This window comes from Ips typographus, linkage group LG2 (genome assembly GCF_016097725.1).
Source record: "Ips typographus isolate SLU linkage group LG2, UJ_Ityp_2.0, whole genome shotgun sequence".
Classification (NCBI taxonomy): Eukaryota; Metazoa; Arthropoda; class Insecta; order Coleoptera; family Curculionidae; genus Ips; species Ips typographus.
Window position 1 is genome coordinate 23,161,106 of NC_138423.1, and position 22,254 is coordinate 23,183,359.

Genomic DNA, 22,254 nt, shown 5'->3' on the forward strand with positions numbered 1-22,254 from the left:
AATCCTGCTGCTGATCATGTAACTACCACTAGAATTTAACTGAAGGCTCTACCAGGCTTGTTTTAGGTTCCTAATTTATGTTTTTTCTGACCTGTATAGTAGCCTGCCCTCCACCGCCCATTAAAAAATCTTCCGGATCACTTTCGTAGGGCGGTTCGTCGTACCAGTGACCAAGACGAGGATCGTGCGACTGAGGAACGGCAGATGGCGCCAGCATGCGAACGTCGTCGTCGTACATGTACGTATCGTCTAGATTTGAGAAAGTGTAGTAAGCTGATGCCAATATTATTATTGTAGTGTCAATTCTGTACCTGTAGTACTCATCGGTCCTCGAATTCCTTCCTTTCCTAATTGTAGTAAACCCTGTTTGATGTCCCTCAAAATCTGTAAAATAGAGAATTTTTAGAGAAGAAACTTGGAAAACCTGCAGCACGCCTCTGATATACATTTAGCAATAAAAGAAAATTAATAATTTTGATAGTGACTGACATACCTCTTCGTGCTCCCTGGTAAATTTTTCTCGTTTTCTTAGTGCCTCTTGGACTTTGAGCTGTAATTAAAAATGCTTTTTAACTAAATTATAACTTGAAATTCTAGTAAATTTGAAAGCTTATGAACTAAAACTATAGAGAAAAATCGAAATTTTCAAAGACAACGTTATGTTTTTTTTTCGGTTGCAAAGTTCTCGATGTAGACAGAAACCTATTTGAGTCGAGAGTGGATAAACTTTTACGAGACCTCGTGATTCCGAATGGGCGCTTGGGGAATTTTAAGTGGCCATCCGGAAACGTCGAAACCCCCCGAAAATGTGTGTCACGTGACTGATTGGGATCAACTTGCACCGGCAGAAATTCAATCGCTTTATTGCGTTATATCGGTCGAGATGTAAGAAGATTTTTTGCTAAGCAGTTACAACAAAGTGTTCGTATTTACGGTCTAATTTATGATCGTTAAACCTCTCTTTCGGCCCTAGGAGACTGCGAAAAGGAAGGGGGCAATCCCCCAGGTGGAGGCACGTTCCAAACGCAACAAGACAAGACTTTTTTGCGGCAATCCTCTCTCTCTCCATATATAAAGTCGATCCTTGGGGGTCATAAAACTACCCGTAATAAAACCCTGCAGGAAGAAATCCCTCAGTCTCGTGGGATGTCGGAACAAACTTACGAGGCCAAAAAAGTGTACGTTGGAAGTAAGAGAGTTCGCTTCGATAAACTCATATTTACACTTTGTATTATTTTTGGTAAGTCACAAGATGAGAAACTCATTGTATAGAATGAATACCAAATTCGGTTAGAATGGAAAATATCGGAATATACACTTTTGACTGTAAAATAAATTTTACGAATGTTCAGCTTTTTAAGAGTGGCTGTATCAGCGATGTCAAATTCACTTATATGAACAGTACTGCCCTTTGGTGGCAGAAAATTGAAGAGTCTAATAAATTTTCAACTCTTAGATAACACACTGTGTGAGTGACGGGAATTAGCCATACTGAATGGCCTGCACCTTAACAGGATTTATTACTGCTCGACTTTTTCTTCTGAGATTGCTTTTTCGTCTTGTATTAATTAAAATAACCATAATACGAATTTCACCGGTTTACATTCGCTGAGCAAGATTAATTTGAATTATATTTACTTGCCTTATAAATAGTTTCCTCGAAACTCGGAGTTCCTCCATTCATTTGAAGCAGCCTGAGCCTGTCGTAATCCAAAGGATCAACCATCGATCTTAATACGGCGTGTTGTCCTAGATCGGTTAGGCCTAATCCGGATTGAAGAACGCTATCTGGAGTATCAACCTGAAACAAATTATTTCGAATTAGATACACAATTAAAAGACTGAATGTGGATTGGGGATTTACAGGTTTTCTTATCGAGATTTGTACGAGAAAGTGACAAAACACTTTACTGACAAGATGTTGATTATTTTACTTTTTGTGTGATGGTGGTGATGGTTGATAAGACAAATTGACGTATTTGACGCAAGTTAGTGATTAGTCGAGAAAAAACAGCAAGCTGAAAGCTGCTTTTTTTGACCAATCACAAATTACCTAGTTTTATGTCAGGTGTTTTAAGTTTTAAGAGTTGTGACGTCTGTCTGTCTTGTCGCTAAAGTAAATCTTTCGCAAAGACGAAGAAATTATATAATATGACTTCTTTGAATGTCAGATATGTCTTCCAGCAAAGTTAAACAGATGAAGAAAAAGAATTTTATAAAATTTGTCTTTTATATTTGGTAAGTTTCAATTACTTAAATTATTGAGCAAATTATGTTAAATAATATAGCTTAAAACCCACGACACCATCCAAGATATGTCACAAATGTCATATTATACAATGAGAAATAACAGTTTGGATTAGAAAAGTGATTGTTGAAAAACTGGCTCAAAACGTACTTTCTAAATAATTAAGACAAAAATCAATACTAATTGGAGTTTTTCATTTCAGCAGCAAAATACTCAACCGATTACCGCAAAACGAACCCCAAAACCATTTTTTTGTGAGCAAAATCTCGCATGCAGATTTACATCGGAAACGAAGAAGCCTTTGTGGAATTCAGAAGAGGAAAAGTGAAAAAAAAACCAAAGAATTACGCGGTTCGTTGCATTTGCCCGTCGTCGAATTTTATTTTTTACCTTACTTTTAATGAATCCACACCTTTAGCACGTATAACGAGTGGAATGTCGAGGACCTCCAAAATCGTGATTAAAACTTCTTTCCGTCGCTAAAAGAGGGTCTCATTTCAGTAATAGCGACGACTTGCAGCGACTCAAAACTGCGTCCGGGCCTCGACATAAAAAAAAAAGTTAAAAAATCTGCTTTCCCGACTTGATGCATGTAAACGTCTCGATGCTGACTTTTACTGTGTCGCATTAAAAGATTGCATAAATCAGTCACAGTGATGAGGGACAGGAATTTCCGAAACTCTATGAAACAGCCAAGAAGAGTTACAGCGATCCTCTAGGGCTTCCAATAGTCGAAGGTGGCTAGAGTAGCGGAAATGTGGCTCAACGGTTCTATTGTCGAAAAAATCTTTTATCTAGTGCTTTCTGAAGTGCAAAAAGGATAGGTAACACACAAGAGTCCCAAATAGCTAAAATCTGACAATAACCACCCGTTAATTAACCTAATTAGACAGTGTGGCGGAAACTTCATGGTTTGTTGAAGAAAAGTCTACTTACATCCTTATTGTACTTACCAAGAAAATTAATTATGTAGCAACGTAAAATTTTTCGTTTTATGGTTTTTTTAATTTAATTTAACAAGGAAAAAAAATGCCAAATTTGTTTAGGAAAACACTCTAAATCCGTAATATTGTTTGCCTGCAAGTATGACGTAATACACTTTTGAAATTTTTGACCAATACTCAATGAAAGATTGAATGTCATTTTGATTGTCAGTCTGTCATACTTCAGTTTTACTTATAGCAAGAGGTCACTTGACAACTTATTATATTTAAGGATATTTGACATCATGTTCGACAACAATAATTGTAGTTCTATTGTAAGCTACAACGGGGCGCTACCACCAGCAAATACCACCGCCTACTATACTAGAAAGCCTAGAAGGTGCTTGTCAAAAATTCCAATATGGCGGAAATAGTGGTGACAGTTTGCGTTTGTTTGTGTTGTGGAAATTGAGTTTTTTGAAGATTAGATGAATTAATTGGTTTAAAATCAAAACTTGAGGTTATTTGCGTAAGTTATTTTTCTTTGCTCCTGTTCGTAAGTGTTTCAATCAACATTGTAACAGCAATTCAGGAAGAAGCCCAACCGTGTCAGTTTTTTACTTTACAATAAACCGGATCTAACTCAACAGTGGTTGAACACTTTGAAGTGGGATGATTTTACTCCAACACTATACTCAATGGTAAGTACCAGTGCTTTCTAGTACAGTAAACTTATTAGGTACTTGTTACATGCACAGGTATGTGAGTTACATTTTAAAGCATCCTTCAATGTGAGAGCAACAAAAAAAGATTTTCTTACATTGAACAGTGTTTAAACTAGTTTGCTGTTTGTTGTACTTTCGAGGACAAATGTTCTAACCAATTTGTTTAGGCTGGACTTGATTGTGTATAAAAAGCTCTATCTATACATATCTGGATCAGGAATGAACCTTTTTTTGATTTTTCACTCACAACTTGCAATCAACTACACGAAACAATTAAAAAAAACATATTTTTTACTGCATCTGCATACGTTTGTGTATAAAACGAAAACCACTAACGCCGCCATTAAAAGTAACATTTTAGGCTTTCTAGTATAGAGGGCGGTGCAAATACACATTGTTATTTACAACGTTGTCAAATTTAGAAAATGTACGCGACATTTTCCAAATAAGTAGCGTACTATACAACTATCACATGAAATATTACTAGACTAAAGGAAGCAACCAGTAAAAAAAGGGTCACCGAAAAACCTTATATAAGCTAAAACAGCCCTTCGCTTCAGTAATAAAATATGCAAATTCTCGTCTATTTGCTCCTTTACGGTTGAACGAATCGGAAAATTTGCACCCTCGAACTTGACTTGAGAGTTTTTTTTTTGGGCCCTGCTCGAAAAGAAAATGGAAGGAAGGGATGGATTTAAGTTGTTTGTCTGACTCTAGCTTTTATGCGTTTTTTGTTCCCCGAATTGCTATATTGAAACTGGCCGAAACAACACCAAATTTCGTGAATATCATCGACTGTAAAGGGAGTAATTTTCTGGAAGATTTTGCGGGCAAAACAGCTCCCATAAACAAGCCGAAAGCCCTTTAAAAGGGCCGCTCGTTCGCAACCGTCATTTTGCATAGTTAAATATCCTAAATAGCCAAACTTGCCGAGCTCGTTCTCCTAGAAAAAGATTTACTTTTATTGCCATGCACTATGCTCAGCAATTCACCGTGTACTATCAAATGAAACGGGGCACCAGTGTCGCACTTAGTAACTTTTTACATTTCGAAAAAATTTAATTCATTAGAGACATATTTGTACAATTTTGGTATTTAACACAATCTGTCACGACTGTTATTGTATACCAAAATCAGGAAACAGGAATACGAAAATAATAAACTAAATAGTATATTCTATATTAAGAGCGGAAAGTATATATTTGCCGCTTGCACATGAAATTTGCAGCTTGAGGCGAAGCCGAACGCTGCAATCATATAAAAGCGGCAAAAGTACTTTTGGCTCGAAATATAGACGATATTTTTTCGACGACTGCTGTGGGGTGGATTAGAAGGACAACTCACATCATTTTCGTCGCTCGAACTCATTGTCACCGATAAATCACTTTGACGGAATGTGGTTATTTCAAACAGGTATGTCAAGCGTTGTTATGGAAACGCCGAAAAAAGTTGGTGAGTAGATTGTTAGTAGAAAGCGAAAACGCTCTAGAGCAGAAAATCTCTCTTTCTGCTCGCGCGCGGCAAATAACCCCTTTCTGTTTCTAAATGGAAGCGTACATGAGGTACTTTCAAAGTAAGTCGTCGAAAAAGTATATTTATCCTTGCTTGCTAAAAATAATCTAACATTTAAAAAATTCGGTCACATATTTTCACTCCTAAAACTTCCTAAACTCTAGTTAGCAAAACTTGGATTGTATTTTTCACTTAGAAAACAACAGAAAAGACGATTATACGACTTGATGCAGACATCCGGGCTATATGAGCGTCGAAATCGTGCGGGCTCCATCCATTTCTCCTTAAAAAGAGAGATTTTGGGGGAGAATTTCAAAGCAACTTTACTCCCATTAATGAGAATAATACGTAAATATTTGTCGGTTTATTTGCAGACGAATTTGCATCTTTCAAAATAAGACGTAGAAAATCCGACTTTTGTGTTTGTTTTCGCTTTATTACGCTCAATTACGTTCTATCAAAATTAATTATGTACAGGATTGTTTAATTAACTTGAATACAGTTTGAATGAAAAGGAAAATTATAGTGTTTCATTCCAGATCAAGAAGGCTTTAAAAAAAAGGCAAAAATAATTTTAGGAAAAAAACCATCGGATAGGCAATTAAAGATTAAAAATTCGCCATCCAGAGAAAACCAGCCATTATCGACTGAGTTTTTTTAATCAGCTCCTACACAAAGAAGTTTTTACACGGTCGAATAAAATTTCTTGAAAGCTTTTCAGAAGAAGTTTAACTCTTATTACAATACCAGTATTTTCAAAATTACTTTAACCCTCTCCCTAGTAAAATTAAGTTTTTTTCCACGTCCATACGGAATTTCCGTTATTACCAAAGCCTGGCTTTTAAATTAACCTATATTTTTTTAATTTCTGGTTGTTGGCCAATTTAAAATACAGCCACTTTTTTCGCGGACGCTGAAAAGTGAATTATTCCTTTATTAACTGCACATTTATAATTGAAATGAGTTTTTCCTGTTTAGTTTGTAAAGTTTAGTTACACAATAAAACTAGCTTTAATTTACTGCAGTAATTCATACGCATGCTTTCAAACGTATACTTTCCAGTTATGTGTACCTTGAATTCATTACTGATGATCAAATTGGCCTGTTAGTATTATTTTGGCAATTTTTTTTTTCATTTGTGAAGTATTGCCATTATTAAATCGTTAGAGTGAGTGATATTTTAAAGTGTCACCAACGGAATAATAATGGCTTCTTTACATTACGTATCCATAGAAAAGATACATTATTCAACACTTTTAATTAGTTTATGCCGTTTTTTACAATCACAAATGAAATAATTTCAGTTTAATGTCCACATCGAAACTATCGATATATGAATTGCATTCGCGTATCATCATAACGAGTTTCCAATATTGGCTATTAATTAGAATTAATTACCTGTACAATTTTAATGTTTTGAGCGTTATTTTCTAGTCTACATGTGGATATTTTGCGTAAATCTCTGCGTGGTGGGTATAGTTTGTGATTGGTCAAAAAAAGCAACAAGATGAAAGCTGATTTTTTGACCAATCAACCACGAATAGTGCTGTCATATATATTTGAGGTTAGATTGCTTAACCTAACTAATCACAAGAGTGTTACGATCGAATTAATTACGTTACAGCTACTTAAAAAGTTAATTAAGCAAAGAATTGCGCTCTATTTACTGTAAGTTTTTTCCCCCGATTTTCCAGATAAAATGTTGAGGAAAACAAATTAGAATCGTACACGCAGACACGCGAAGGTGTTGGAAAAATATACAGACTTCATACGTCACTGTCCAGTTTGGCGGAGGGCTCGTTAGGTTTAATTGAAAAATTAGTGGAAATTATTTTACCCGGTCTGATGTTGTCGCGACGAAGCTAATTTGTCTCCTTCACGGCTGAATATCATGAAAATGTTGATAGTGGAAGTGAATGATGTAATTACGACTCCGAGAACTTACGTAATGTAAAATCTTCTAGAAACGCGACATCTACATTTCATATTAACAACTTATGTATTTTATGGTGAGTGATGCGACATCTAGTCCGACAAATGGTAAACTACTTTTATTATAGTAAAAGTTATTTTGACATCCGCCGTCCGTCATTGTATTGTGTTATTGTTTTGCTTATGAATTCTGGATTTGGATTGTTTGGTTTGTTGTTGATTTTGTATTTGTGATTTTTTGGTCATTTAGTGCAATAAAAACAGTTGAAGTGTCTACGGAAAAAACAGAGTTTAGTGGTAAAAATTATCTAGAGCTAATTAGTTTCTCTTTACATCAAGAATTTATTAAACAATTGCAGATGGAACCTTGGCAACAATTGGGGCTTCTACTCTTGATGGGTGCTGCAGCTACAGCATTAAGCTTAGATGTCAAGAAAAGGAGAATACGGAGGTTTAAAAAGGCGACCTATGAATAGAAAACGCAATGAACATAGTGTTTTTGTAAAAATAGTTCAGTTTGCAGAAAAACATGATACAGAGCAGTTTTTCAAATATACGCGTATGACTCCAGAACTGTTCCATAAGTTATTAGCTCTTGTGGGGCCATTCCTGCAGAAAGACAAGACAAAAAATCCAATTAGCCCAAAACAAGGTCTTCTGCCCTCACTCTGCAGTAAGTATATTCTCAATTTCAAATAAAAATGTGTAGTATTGCCAGTTCTGTTTTTCAGTTATATATCAGAAGGTTGTTCTATGCAGGAAATAGCATGGAATAATAACACCTGAACGCTGTCATCTTGTGTTGCAAGTGGTGGTTGGAATCATCAGGGATGGCATGGTCGGTTTGTGTTGGCTTTCTAAATATGGAGAACTCTAATATATTTGCTTGACATGATTGACAAATGGCAAGTGACAGAAAAATACTCTTTCATGTTGTGGGACTGTATAAACACCAAAAAGAAACACTTGTGATTTCATGTGCAATGTTATGCATTAAGTTATGCATTGTGCACTGTATAAACTCAGCTTAAAGGCCGTTTTAGACTATTCAATACACAAGATTTTGAACAACTTTCTGTCCAAGGTATTAGATTGGATAGTGTCCTACAGTAAATTAGCCCGAAACTTTATTACAATTTCTAGGCCCGGCGCATGTGTATGAGGTATGAGCATGGCCCAACAGAAAACAAACAAACCTTCAATCAAATTCAGTTTGATATTACATGCACGTTATGAGAGGAGTAGAGAACAGCACACAGTAAGTGCAGGAGCACTTACTGAAACAAACAGGAGTGTGAAATTTATTTGATTTAGATCATCCATGACTTTTTTTAAGTAATCAAAAACCTATCCAAGAAACAGTAAGTAAACTACACAAATAAACAATAAGCATAACTTCAAATCAAACCTCATTACATGACACTAATGATGTAAAGAAGAAATTTTTCTGTCGAATTGCATCCAATATAGGATTATATATTTTGGCTGTAATGTAAAACAGTATAAATTTTGATAGGAAACAAGATTTGCTGCAAGTTTGTTTTGGTATATTGTTCAAGATCTTGTATAAGAAATTAACTAGCTAATAGATGCAAGTGACAGTTTGTTTGTCCTCCAGGTTAACCATTAAAAATGCAATGTTTTACTACACCATCCTTAGCATATTTTAAAGATTTTCTCATTAACTGAAGTGGAAAGATTTCACACTTTTCCTTAGACCATAGACCAACAATCTTAAATTTTAATGACACCAACCAGGACACACATTCCGGAAACTACGTACAATACTAAGCAATGCAAATAGGTTCAATTTACACATAGAAAGGGTGGGATTTCGCGCGCGCTTAATTTATCCCTCGAATTTCGCTCAAGAAAATCTTCTCGGAGGGAAAATTATCGTTAATGTTCGGTAATTTCACTGAAAAGCCCCGGAAAATGGGACGAAATGGTCCGAAATAGCCCATCTGATGCCACATCAATAGCGACGCGGTCCTTATTTCATTTCGACTGCGATAATAACGGCTCCCGTCATTAAACTAAGTCGAGCGAAAAAACAATCGCTAAGAAGTCGCTCACAGCAACAAGCCCAGATTTTCTTTAACAAGAAAAGGACAAAAAGAAAGTCTCCAGGTGGTCGATGGGAAGAAAGCTATATTTCGTATTTAGAGCGACTTACCCTTTGGGGAACCCCTTTTGCTGTTGTGGCTCGACCATGCCTTGGAGAACTCGATCCGTGTTTTTCTTTTCTATGCGAAGTTTTGAATATCCGCTGGATTCGGGAAAACGTGTTCTTTTTCTTCGTTGTGTTGCCGTAAGCTTGTTCTGAAACAAAATAACGAGTTTTTTTAAATTTCTCGCGCTTTCCGGTTCTCATTTTTGTTGTTTTAGTACACATTTATTTACACTTTTGACTTAATCTAATTCGCAATAAAACTTTGCTCTCAAGATAAAACGTTCTCGTTAAATGACTTGGCATGCCGCAAAGCACAACTATCCAAGTAAGTGTTTTCCCAGATTAACTATTTAATATGGTGATACATACGCCCAATGTTACTTCTTAAGAGTCGTGTCAAGTTAGTTGGAAGCTTTCTATGCTAACTAAGGTAATTCCGACCATCTGCTCTACATTACTTTCTTAGTTAGTTCCGTATTACACAAAGAAATAACGGATCTCTCTCTTCTTCAGTCAAATATAAATGCACTAACTAACCAAAAATATCAAACGTTTTGCTTGTTCTTATATTATAATAATTTCTTATTTCTTCTTGCGAAAATCACAATTGTGTCGTTGCTGGCCGTTTGTGATATCCATGTTTGTGTTTTGTCCCTCCTTTCATACAGATGCCTGATAAAGCCAAAAAGCAAAAACACGTGTCGCCGGGTTATCATCTTTGTTATTTCTGCTTCACTTTTTTTTGGTGGGATTTAACCAAAAAACATTTTCTTATTTCTTTCAAAGTAATTAACACAACCTCGCCGTTGATTAACTAACCATCTGAAAGTAGAAACTCCGACTGAAAAATACGAGCCGAAGACGAGCATTAATCTGACTCTCCAAGAGTAACTTTTACGGCTTCACTTTACACCCCCTAAAATTGTGCCATAAATCGAAAGGGCCGTGTCAGAGATACGCTTAATTTAGTCGCGTGACGGCGCCCCCACCCTTCAAAAAAGAAATAATTAATTCTCTATCTCTTGTTCCCGTTGGTCTGCATTATGGAGTAAACGTCGCAAATTTTAATTTGTGATTACAATAAAATTATATCTAAATGTTATGTAGCTTCCATTTCAGTAAAGAAAAACATTTCGCTTAAAGAAGAAGCTTTTTCCGGGCAATAAAACCTGTCCCAGTTGTTACCTTAACTCAAACCTGGTCGCATAAAGTTTTATTCTAGCCCAAAAGTAAAACAAAAACGACAAAAGGTAGGGCAAAAACCTATTTTAACATATTTATACCGAAGCCCCCGGGGGAAATAAAAGACCGGGTCCAAATTCGGAGGATTTTCCTCGTTAACATAGTTTCGAATTTTCTTTTTCACCTTTGAAGATTTCCAGACGTAAGCAAACGTACCCTGATAAATAAATGGAACACTCTAAAGAAAAACCTTTAAAAAGAAGTTGTTTACAAGACAAAACTCAAATTAAGTCACTAATAACTAGAGTCCGGATTAAAAAGCACAAAAATCGTGAAAAAAAGCAAAATCATTTTCCTTAAAAAAGCTGTAAAAAAGTACAAAACTCTTTCAGAGATGCAAAAGTGTTTTTCAAAATGCTTTAGAAGCACGGAAGATTTTAGACTGTTTTGAAAACTTTCAAAAGTTTTTTGAACTACTTGAGAGCATTTGGAAGGTTTTTGGACTGTTTAAACAGCATATTCCAAGTTCTGGAATGCTTTAGAGGCATTTGAAACTGCTCTAGAAGCATACGGAAGCTTTTAGACTGCTTTGAAATTTTTGAATAGCTTCTAGAGTAGTTGAAGTTCATTTGGAAGCCTTTAGACTTTAGAGTGTTCTAAAAGCTTTTCGAAGCTTCTAGACTATCTTGGAAGGCTTTTTTGGAGTTTCTGTAAGGTTTTAAAACCTTTTTAGACTACTTTAGGAGCATTTGGACAGTTTAAAGAGCCTTGAAAGTTTTGGACTGCCTTTAAGGCATTTGAAACCTTGTAGACGGTTTTAGAAACTTTTGGAAGCTGTTAAACTGCTTTATAGAAGCATACGGAAGCTTTTGAAAGCTTCTAAATAAATTGAAAAGCATTTGGAAGCTTTTAGAAGCTTCTAGGCTGCTTTGTAAGCTTTGCAATGCATTTTAGAGGTTTTATAGTGTTTTGGAATGTTTTTAGACTACTTCAGGAGCATTTGAAAATTTTTTGGTCAGTTTAAATTTGTAAATTGATACTTATACATTTTGCAACATGTTTTTTGGTTCAGAATCTTTCAATATCTCAATATAGCAATTTTTTTGTCAAAGTAGTTATTAGTTTAGTTTATTTTTAAAAACTTGAAAAGCTTGTTTTGTAAAAAACTAGTTAAACTATACAAAAATAGCAGTAAATAAGCATAAAAAACTAAAATAAACACAAAAAGAAGAAAAAAGCATCCACAAAATCTGTCAAATGACGTGTTTTTGCATAAATCCTTCACAGTAAATGTCAAAGGATGGTTGCTTTTATTATTTACAAAAAGCAAAATTTCTCGAAATCCGAACTCTACTAATAACTAATGCTTGAACCCACAATGTTCACGTCATCATTCAGCAGTTCACGGGACAACTGTTTATTTTTATCAAAGAAAAGAAACCTGTATAATCAAATCAGATGACATCACGGTTCGGACACAAACGCGTTTTGATCTAAAAATCACATGACATCATGATTACAAAATCCCACAAAGGCCACGTGACCTATGTGAACCACAAACCGAAAGAGGGCGCTGAAGCGGCTCATGTTTTGATGCCAACTGTCATTTTAGATGAGAATGACAATAGACAAACATGGCGGATAAAGTCAGGTCAAATTCTGGAATGGTTTATAAAAAAATTTTGTCGACAAACTGCCGATTTTCACTGAAAACGAATGTTTTATCGAAATAGTAAAAGAAAGTCAGGCTCCGTTACAGTGTCGGTGAATTTATTGTCGGAAAATATTTGTTTAGGCCACAATAACGTACGCGGTTATGGAAATACGACGGGAACGATAGCGGAAGAACGGGCTTTGTGCGGTTTGCTAAATTGTTTTTTAAAAGTAAACAGATGTCTTTTCCGTGTTTTATAAATATATATTTAGTTATATTTGCGACCGCTCTACGCTCGGAATTTTATTGAGGTAAACGGCAATTTTGTTTTCTCGCCACACTTTAACGTGTACACACACGTTAAAGTACACGTAAATAATACACGTGAAAGGATATTAAAACTCCATTGAAACTTGCAATTTTGCAAGTCCTGTCAATCGACCATTTTTCCCCATATTATCGGGTTATTTGACTTCTACTTCCACTGACACGCACATCGACTCGGTTTAGCTCGATCCGTGATTAATCGTCCGCCACTTTGAAACGTGTGCACAGACCCGTAAAATACCCGCTCCCCATATAATAATAATAATAATCTTATCGAGTCACGTGACATGCAAAAATGTCTTAATAATATTTTTCTTTTAAAAGTCAACCGTGTGGAATGCACTTTATATTATCTTTTCGTAAACTTGCTTTAAAATGGAATGTAGGTGTGTTGTTACATAATTTAACTGTGTACGATAGTGGGTTCTTTTTAAAATTAAGTATGTCCTAGATTAGCTGGCTGTATTGGCAACACCGCCGATTTACAACCAACGACACTAATGACAGATGGTTGACGTTGACGAAAAAAGAACTGTCAACCCACCGACCGTCATTTAAGTTTAGACGTATGTCTATCTCATTTTAACTCATTCTGATAAAACAAGATGGCTTATGTTAGTTCAACTATTAGGAACAATGCAAATTTTGAAACAAATACGAAGCTGCCGAACTTATAATGAACCAAATAATGTACGATTTTTGGGAAATCTCGCTATTAAGTATGAAAAATCCGGTCGCGTTTCGCTGAAATGATAATTACAAAAGCACGTGGTAAAAATTCAGCGCGTACAGTTTAAAATTGTCTCGTCTGCACTTTTGCACATACATTCGTTAATTGCTTTTTTTTGCTGCCGTGTGTTGCGGACGACGATACACTAGACCAGACAGAAGCGATGTTTCCGGTCCCAGAAGCGCCTGAATTAATCAAAGGATTTTGGCGTTTTCTTCCTTTTTTTTTCTGTTGACAAAAGCAGGTTTTTTTGATGCACTATTGTAAATGGCGCTCATTTCTTAAGAACTTTGCATTAGTAAAAAGTCTTTTAATGGAATATTCGGTGCGAATAAGGTAAATTAAAATGAGATGAAAAACTTACCATTGGGCGGAAATTCGTAGAAGTAGGCGGACCGTGGACTTAAACATCTGAAATTGATCAAGTTATGTAATTCAAGTAAGTTTAATCAAACCAAGGGGCGGTTACGTCATTCGGTCGGTTATGATAAGTCGACTGTCATTTGTGATTTGGCAAATATATAATTTTACTACTTTGGCTTTAGCACTCGTTATCCAATCCATTTGTAACTGACAAAAAATTATGACCAACAACAAGATAGAAAAAAACGAGCTGAACAAATCATCAACATGTGTAGATTTAATATGACAGCGCAGAAGATGACGTAACCGCCAACTATTGGCGTTTCAAGTTAAGAACCTAACCTAACCTAACATTATAAATAATATGACACACTGTCACTTCATGTGCTAAATTCTTAACCAAAATCAATGTAAACAAACAGAGGATGCCCGAAACTGTTTTCAAAACTGATCACCAGAGGGAGTATCTCTTATCTTAAAATGTCAATAAGGACTGAATATTAACACAAATTTACGTACGTCTGATAGTTGTGTTGTTGCTGAGACAACAACGGTTGGGTCATGTGAGGTCCGGCGATTCTTTGGGGCTGTTGGGGTAGATTGATTTGGTTCGGTTTGAAAGCAGCACCGACGAAACCATAAATCTCGTCTTCGTCTTTGTGGGACAAACAACTGGAAGGCTGATACAAACCACAATTATAAAAAGTTATTACCTAACTTCAGAAAAACGTTTTTCTTTTTTGAAACGACAGACGAATCATTTTGACAGTCTATTTTTACTACTTATTTATTTTTTGATGCTCACTTATGGTAAGTCCTGTATGCAGCTTTTGTGTAAATCTCAACACAGTGGCTAATTTGTGATTGGTCAAAAAAGCAGGTTTTTCTTGACCAATCACAAACTACAAACAGAACAAATGATCACTTGATTTGACACTTGATGGCTTTGCTCGCTCCATACATTTTTAACCTAACCTAACTTACCAGATATTTTCCAGGCACATACAACGGTTGACTAACCGAGGTGGTCATGCCCTGTCCAACATTAGTGCCGTTGACGTTTAGATTATCTTGGTGGGTGTTGGATGGTTGATTTCTTGACATCGATTCGGCCACTTCGGTTTTGCGCAAGTCTTCCAAATGGGCCAAAACGTCGCCATAATGGGTGGAAAACAAATCGGCGTAACGGGAAGCCAAACCTTCCAAGTATCCTCGATCACCATCCTGCAAAAAAACAAAACAAATCAGAGAGGAAAATATTAAATTAATAACCGTAATGGAAATAAAATTTGATATCAAACTGTCAAACGCAATTAAAGATTTGCAAGTTAAATTATTATTATATAGTATAGTAACGAAATCCCTGCCGAATTCCATGGTTTATGGAGGATTATTTTCGAAACCGAACCGATAATGGCGTAATCCAAATAGTCTGGATAAAAAGAGCATCAATGGCGGATTTTAATCGGCTTAGGAGATTATATGATTTCAAAACAAACAGTTTGGCGGCAATTCCAAGCTGAAAACTCTTAAAGACTTAAAGGAGTTTAAACTTCTTCATGTTTGTTTCGGAATCCACTGAAAATAGTTATTCGTTTCAAAATTGAAAATATTGAACGCTTAAGTAAAATGTGTCTTGATTACAGGGTTGGGTGAAAATTGTTTTTTTCTAAAAAAAACAAAAAACTTGTTTTTTAACCAAAAAAACATGTTTTTTGTTTTAAAACAGTCTTTTCTTGCGTGTGAAATAAAACATTGTTTTAAAATCAAAAAAGTGGTTTAAAACAATATTTATCTTGCTATCTAATACAGTATACAGGCAACCTTGACCATGTTTCAACATCTAAATAAAAATGTTAAATAATGTACGTAAAAGTTTTCATAGCTTTTAGCTTGGGAACGTGGGCACTACCTTACTAGTATAGTATACTACTAGTAATGCTGAAGATTAGCTTTTATGTTTTTTTTTCAGGTCTTGACTTTTAACTTTTATAACTTATTACCCATGTGACATGTTAAGTTCAGATTTTTTTACAGTTTACACTTTACAGGTGTTATACCTCTGTTCCTATGTAAACTATATTTTCAATAAAGTTTTGTAGAGCTGGTAGCTGCCTAGTGCATAAATATTCCTTTTAAAAAAGTAGCATTAAAATGTATGTTTCAAATTGATTTTTTTTTTAGTTTTGGTTCTTTCATACTGAAAAAAATTAAAAAAAAACCAAGAAAAACTCTAATTTAAAAATTACAATACAGCAGACCACAGGCTCAAAGAATTGAAAACACTAAATAAATTAAATATAGGCACATAATCAGCTTTTAATTAGTTGAAAAAAAAAACAGTGTTTTAAACATAAGTTTTAAAACACTGATTTAAACACCACCTGTTTTATTTGCAGTGTTTTAAACGTGTTTTAAACAACTGTGTTAAAACAGTTGTTTTAAAACAACCCAACCCTGCTTGATTATATGGAGGGCAATCACGTGACTCTTAATAACTAAATCTTCTCAGGTCTCCTGATTAATCTTTACTTATGATCTACTACTATAATATAAAAAGTAATGTCATGTGGCATTACTGGAAATAAGCAAGTTGTAAAAACAAATCTCAACAAGCAGTTGTCATCCATTAGATTTGCTTACTATTTGGATAACCACGTGCTCGATTTTGACAAATATTTTGACAGTTGTTGTCAAAGTAACCTAAATTTGACAATGTCAAATATCAGTCAACCCGTTCTGTTTGATTCCATGCAGATGTCAAATCGTAATTTGACACATGTCACGTGACAAAAATGTAAAATTTTCCTCTTCCTTGGAGAAAAGGGTAATGACTATACTTAGCTATTGACATTTTTGTCAGTTATGATGGTGTGTTGTTATATTATTATTTAGTAATTTAGAGCACATTTCAATCACTTTGTACAATTCTCAAGAAGTTTGGAGATGGCTTAAATCTGTATGAAGACGTTTAGTGTACACAGAGTTTTCTTCAGAAAATTTCTACGATTCTAGATTTTTCAAGTATGTAGAGCATTCATAAGATAGTGTTTGTTCTGATTTACGGTAACCAAAGCTATATTTCAAGGTTTAACGCTCTAAAAGCTTTGATCAGAGAGTCTCTATTGTTTTTATGCTATTTTTTGGCATTTCAGGATGGTTCTAACAGAATATAGTTTTTTCTAAGAGTTTGCATTCAAAAAAATATTAATAATTTTCCTATTTGTCAGCCAAACTGAACAAATCCTTGTTGACTTGTTAGGAAAGCGCCCAAATTTGACAAACAGTACAAAAAAATAAGGGAGCCACGCCAACAAAATCCCTAAATAAATAAGGGATTTTGCGTCACTTTAAAAGATGACAGAACGGTTTCTTGATACGCACAGATAAATTGTCTTTGCAGGTTCAGGTGCTCGAAAACGTAACACAACAGCAAACGGAAAACTTACAAAAGTTTCAATTACGTATTATTGACCCTGGAAAGCGAGTCAAAGGGAAACTTAAATCGAGAAAGTGTAATGCAGAACCGCAGCGACTGTTAAGTTAACTCGGTGTGGTGCGCCAAACGGGAAATTGCGCGCAAATATTTATCCAAAAACTTTACTAATTACTTTTCCAGTGCATCTGGAAAGCGAATAACATGTAACCTGGCGTTTTATATAACGTCCGACAGTCAACATCCGGAGAAAACTGCTAGAAAATTGCGGGGAAATATAAATTTCCCTCAGGTCCTCTAAATTCTCGTGTATTAATGCCCTGTGCGACTCAAGGCTCGGTTTTAATATGAATACTTTGCAGTTTTTTGCTTTTTAATCTAAATATGTATACAAGCTTTAAAAGTTTTTCAATCACCCTGTATTCTAGAAGATTTAATGTTAATTAAAAAAATGTTGTGTCGATAATGCTACCTCCCTACTTTGACTGAAATGACACAAAGTGGCAACAGCGCCCCTTTCCCCAAAAAAGTAACTAGTTTCGTATGCGATCCGTCGGAAACTTGCCAGTTAATCTTTCCGAGAGTATTTTCTTATTCATTAGAAAAGTCGTCTCTGTCCTAACTGCGTTTCTGTTTTTCTTCTCTCGACTTGATTTGTAGTCGGTAATTTCTCACTTTCCGGACTTACGGCGGGGTTTCCGTTCTTCCATCGCCGATAACGTCCGCCCGAAAACTTTTTGGTTTATTGCGTTAGTACGTTTTTAATTTAGTATAGTTTAACGAAAATGGCAGTAAAACGTAATACAAGCAAAAGCGCTCTACCTTGGTATTTGCTTAAATTAGAAAAAGTCCTTTCTAGTAAAATTTAGTCAGTCAATAAATTGAATTTTCTGGAATTTTAGTAAACACTTGATTGTATTGTGTTTTGCGTGCTAAATGTCATTACAAGGGCAAAATTGCAGTTTTTATAGCGGCACCGGCAACATTGTTGTACAGAATTCTTACATCCGTCTTTGTTAAGCAAAAATAATCTGACATTTGAAAAGAATTGGTCACGTGTTTTCACTGACAAATGGTACAAGACAATAATTGTCATTTTTTATTCGGTCAAATCGTTAAGTGTCAGTTGTCACTTGTCAGTGACGTAACATAAGGGATGGAATCGTAAACTCACCTGGTGCAGATTATTGCACCATTTGTGCAGTGCACAGAAATATCATTAAGTAACTTTACTAGAGTTTCCCCAATTTTTAGGTTATCCTAACATAAAATTTGTTTGCACCATGTTTATTTCAACCCTACCTAATAAGGGAGCTCGCTGGCAACATTGCATCTTCAGGTAAATATTTAGGAATATTTAAAATGTCTAGTGAAATTGACAACTCCGAATTTTTCATTAAAATAAAATGAATTTATTTGATTATTTCCTTCCTATCAATTTTGACCAATCGCTATCAAGAATTAGTATAACAAATGTAAATTTTAAGTGGAAAAATCACTTAAAAACTGTCAACTTAGCTGTCAGCAGTTTTTCCGGAAAAAAAAAATTTCACACTCCTCACAGCAACATAAAGAATAGTGTTACCCTTTCAAGCTTGAAAGTTATTGTTCTTATTGTTTTAATTAAAATAAAATGTTTATTTAACTCAGGAAATAATCACGTTTAACAAAATTGTCATTACAGAAAAGTTGCAGGCTTTTTCAGTTCCTAGACTCTATTGATTTAAGCAATATTATCTAATAATTATTGTTATTGCCCAGACTGGAATTAATCAATTTTCTTAACAAATTGTGAACATTTTTTTTGTCTTTTTTCTGTCAAACTGTCTATGTTAATGACAGTTAGTACAAACTAGTCTACCCGCTGTACATACATACAGGATGCCCGTTGTCACTTTTTTTACTAAATGAAATATTATTGCTCTTTTATTTTTAAGTTCGTTCAAATTGAAAAAGATCCGTAAAATCCAGTGGTGGAAATAGTGTTTTTTAGTGCATTCGATTTCTCAAAAGTCATCACAATATTCTACGAAATAATTCCAAATATTTTCAAATTAAAATGCTCGTCTAAAGAGAGAGACGGTAACAAAAATCAACATCCAAACTTTGAGCTTTGGAATTTTAAACCAATTTAAAGTTCAAATAGAGGGACAATTAACTTTCGCCCTACTCCATTAAACTTTGTATTGGTTGCTGTTAAACTCGAGCAAAGCACTACTAAAGTTATTTTTTTGTGTCTCTAATTTTTTTAAACGTAATGCCGCCGGCCAATTAACTAAAGCCGGATTAGCACCTGTTCGGAAAGTACTTTCCGAAAAAAAAAACTCGTTTTGTTTCTACTCTCGTTTGTGTTTTGTTTTGAATATTGACAAAGGTAAACTGTAAATTACAAATTATATTTAATTTCTAAATTTTTAAGTTTGGATAATTTTCTTTTCACCAATAAGACGATAATCTGACAGTTATCACGTGACTCCATTAATCGAACACAATGGAATGTCACGTGGCAACTGTCAAATTTAAGTTTGCCTGGTCTAGCGAAGAATAACCAACACAACAAACTATTAACTAATGACGGCCAACTGTCTGAGTGACACCAGTCAACACTTTATCGAATGCAGGCTTTGTAATGTTTTTGCTTTCTTCCTGTTGATTTACTCATTTTCTCTCTTCCTTTGTTCTAACAGATTTAACAATCTAGTTTTAGAAAATGTGGTATTGTCGCAGACTCTACTGTCAAACCCTCAATGGCGCACCGCCCTCTATACTAGAAAGCCTAAAATGTCACTCTTAATGGCGGTGTTAGCGGTGTTCGTTTTATACACAAACCTATTCAGATGTAGTAAGAAAAACATGCTTTTTTATTATTATTTCGTGTAGTTGAGTGCAAGTTGTGAGTGAAAAATCAAAAAAAGGATCATTCCTGATCCAGATATGTATAGATAGAGCTTTTTTATACACAATCAAGTCCAGCCTAAACAAATTGGTTAGAACATTTGTCCTTTAAAGTACAACACACAGCAAACTAGTTTAAATACTGTTCAATGTACGGAAATCTGTAAATCCTTGAAACTAGGTAAGCAAAACTGGTAAATGGTTCTTACGTTATTATCAAGAACATTTATTCAAAATTATTTTTGTTGCTCTCACAATGAGGGATGCTTTAAAATGTAACTCACATATCTGTGCATGTAACAAGTACATAATAAGTTTACTGTACTAGAAAGCACTTGTACCTACCATTGACCACCATTGAAAAGTGTTCAACCACTGTTGAGTTAGATCCGGTTTTTTGTAAAGTCAAAAACTGACACGGTTGGGCTTTTTCCTGAATTGCTGCTACAGTGTGGCTTGAAAAACTTATGAACGACAGCAAACAAAAATAACTTACGTAAATAACCTCAAGTTTTGATTTTAAACCGTAAAAATTCATCTGATCCTCAAAAAACTCAATTTCCACAATACAAACTGTCACCACTATTTCCGCCATATTGGAATTTTTGACAAGCACCTTCTAGGCTTTCTAGTATAGTAGGCGGTGATTGGCGGCATATACTAAGACATTATTCATCCATGGCTTTGAAATTGTTTTTTCTCAAAAATAAACGAGGAGGTCCAATCACGTGATCATAACACTGTATCAAGATGCATGGGCACGTGACAGATTGTTTTAAATTGTCACTTGATGATCGTGACATATTCAGAGATTGTTATATTTTATACATGACATTGTCTGGTTCTGTTTCAAAGTTCCGAAACATACAAAACCCTTTTCAATAATACATGCAGCTCGACATTATACAGCGCTGCCATCGAGATTGTCCACTTTATAAAACATGAATATTAGCATATCAAAGACTATCGAGAGCAGTAGTTCCAGCTTTTAAATTTAGCCAATTTGCACCTCGTTAATATTTCGGACGCAAACGTACATGGCGCTTTGGATATTCTACACATTTAATCAGTTCAGTGTGGAAAATAATTCGATTACTCATGCAAGTAAAGAATGTCCTATACTATATGCAAACCGACATGTTTAAAAAAGTTGCAATCTCAGCCAAAAAGCATCGATTCGCCCTGAAAGTCTTTAACTCGCGTTCGACTGCTGTTTTCATCAGGAAAATAGCTTTCAAACTTAAACTCTACCGAAAGTTTCTAAAGTTATTTCAACTTTTCTGTTTGCAAAGTGAATTATTTTGGGCACTTAATCTTTACGAGATCGATTTATTTTGAAATACTCCAGGAAATAAGTTGGAACCAAAGTTTCGCACAGTTTTCACTTTAAACTTTATTCGTAATAATTACGATCTAGAAAAAATGTAAGGTTATAAAAGTTCAAATTGCTCGACGAACACCTCCAAGAAGATTTTTTTAATCGGTACATTTAATATTTATTTAGTAAAATCATAAAAAAATTGTATTCAATATGACAATTATTCCAATTTATTATCTGCTTTACTTGACTGTCAATGTAATTCGACAACAGATAAACTGTCAAATAGTCAACAGATAGGAGACTACCATTGCAATGCAACAAAGATGATGGAAGAATTACGCAACTTTCAGCTTGTTGCTTTTTTTGACCAATCACAACTAAGAACAGTGCTGTCATCATGTTAAAATATCGATATTAAAATTAGGTGAAAAGCCAACTATTAACTAAATTTCACAGTCGAAATACCAAAATAACTGCATAATCTCAGCTGCATTCATATAACGTAGCTTACCCCTTCTCCATTTCAAGTTTTGCCTAAAGTGGATAATAGTTTTGCAGTGTTAACTCTCTTCGTATAATATGCATATGATCGTACAATTTCACGGCTTTGTTTCGGTGTTTATCTAGAATGGGGCATCTGGCCCAGTTTCTTTAAATTAATTAACGCAAGCAAGGAAAACGAGGATGGGTAATGTGTTTCTAAACGTCTCATCCACTCTAATTTGATGTTCGGTGCTTGACTATAAAGTTTTTCATCCTATCTTGGTTGGAGCTCCGAAAGCAAAAAGCAGACAAAAGTCAAGAAATGATAATTTTACTACTCCCTACATGGA

General features: G+C 34.9%; 1 protein-coding gene and 2 long non-coding RNA genes across 5 annotated transcripts in view; 2 read left to right on the top strand and 1 right to left on the bottom strand.

Annotated features, from left to right (window-relative positions):
• Positions 1–22,254, bottom strand: part of LOC145724363 (uncharacterized) — a 123,973-nt gene that overhangs the window by 6,450 nt on the left and 95,269 nt on the right. For both annotated transcript variants that reach the window (XM_081972601.1, XM_081972602.1), the window contains 8 exons: positions 14,754–14,993; positions 14,289–14,449; positions 13,771–13,817; positions 9,517–9,662; positions 1,643–1,801; positions 494–550; positions 312–384; positions 92–249 (listed from right to left, as the gene is read on the bottom strand). In XM_081972601.1, coding sequence (XP_081828727.1) covers positions 92–249; positions 312–384; positions 494–550; positions 1,643–1,801; positions 9,517–9,662; positions 13,771–13,817; positions 14,289–14,449; positions 14,754–14,993 — 1,041 coding nt within the window. The remainder of the gene's footprint in view (positions 1–91; positions 250–311; positions 385–493; positions 551–1,642; positions 1,802–9,516; positions 9,663–13,770; positions 13,818–14,288; positions 14,450–14,753; positions 14,994–22,254) is intronic.
• On the top strand, positions 1,994–3,956 carry LOC145724437 (uncharacterized). The gene is made up of 2 exons (XR_014177000.1): positions 1,994–2,238; positions 2,451–3,956. It is a non-coding gene; the product is annotated as an uncharacterized LOC145724437 (long non-coding RNA).
• LOC145724428 (uncharacterized) lies at positions 6,925–15,108 on the top strand. 2 transcript variants are annotated; one of them, XR_014176990.1, is made up of 5 exons: positions 6,925–7,637; positions 7,700–8,013; positions 8,072–8,424; positions 8,484–8,701; positions 14,768–15,108. It is a non-coding gene; the product is annotated as an uncharacterized LOC145724428 (long non-coding RNA). The 2 variants fall into 2 exon arrangements; XR_014176991.1 differs by having other exon boundaries at positions 6,927–7,637; positions 8,484–8,598.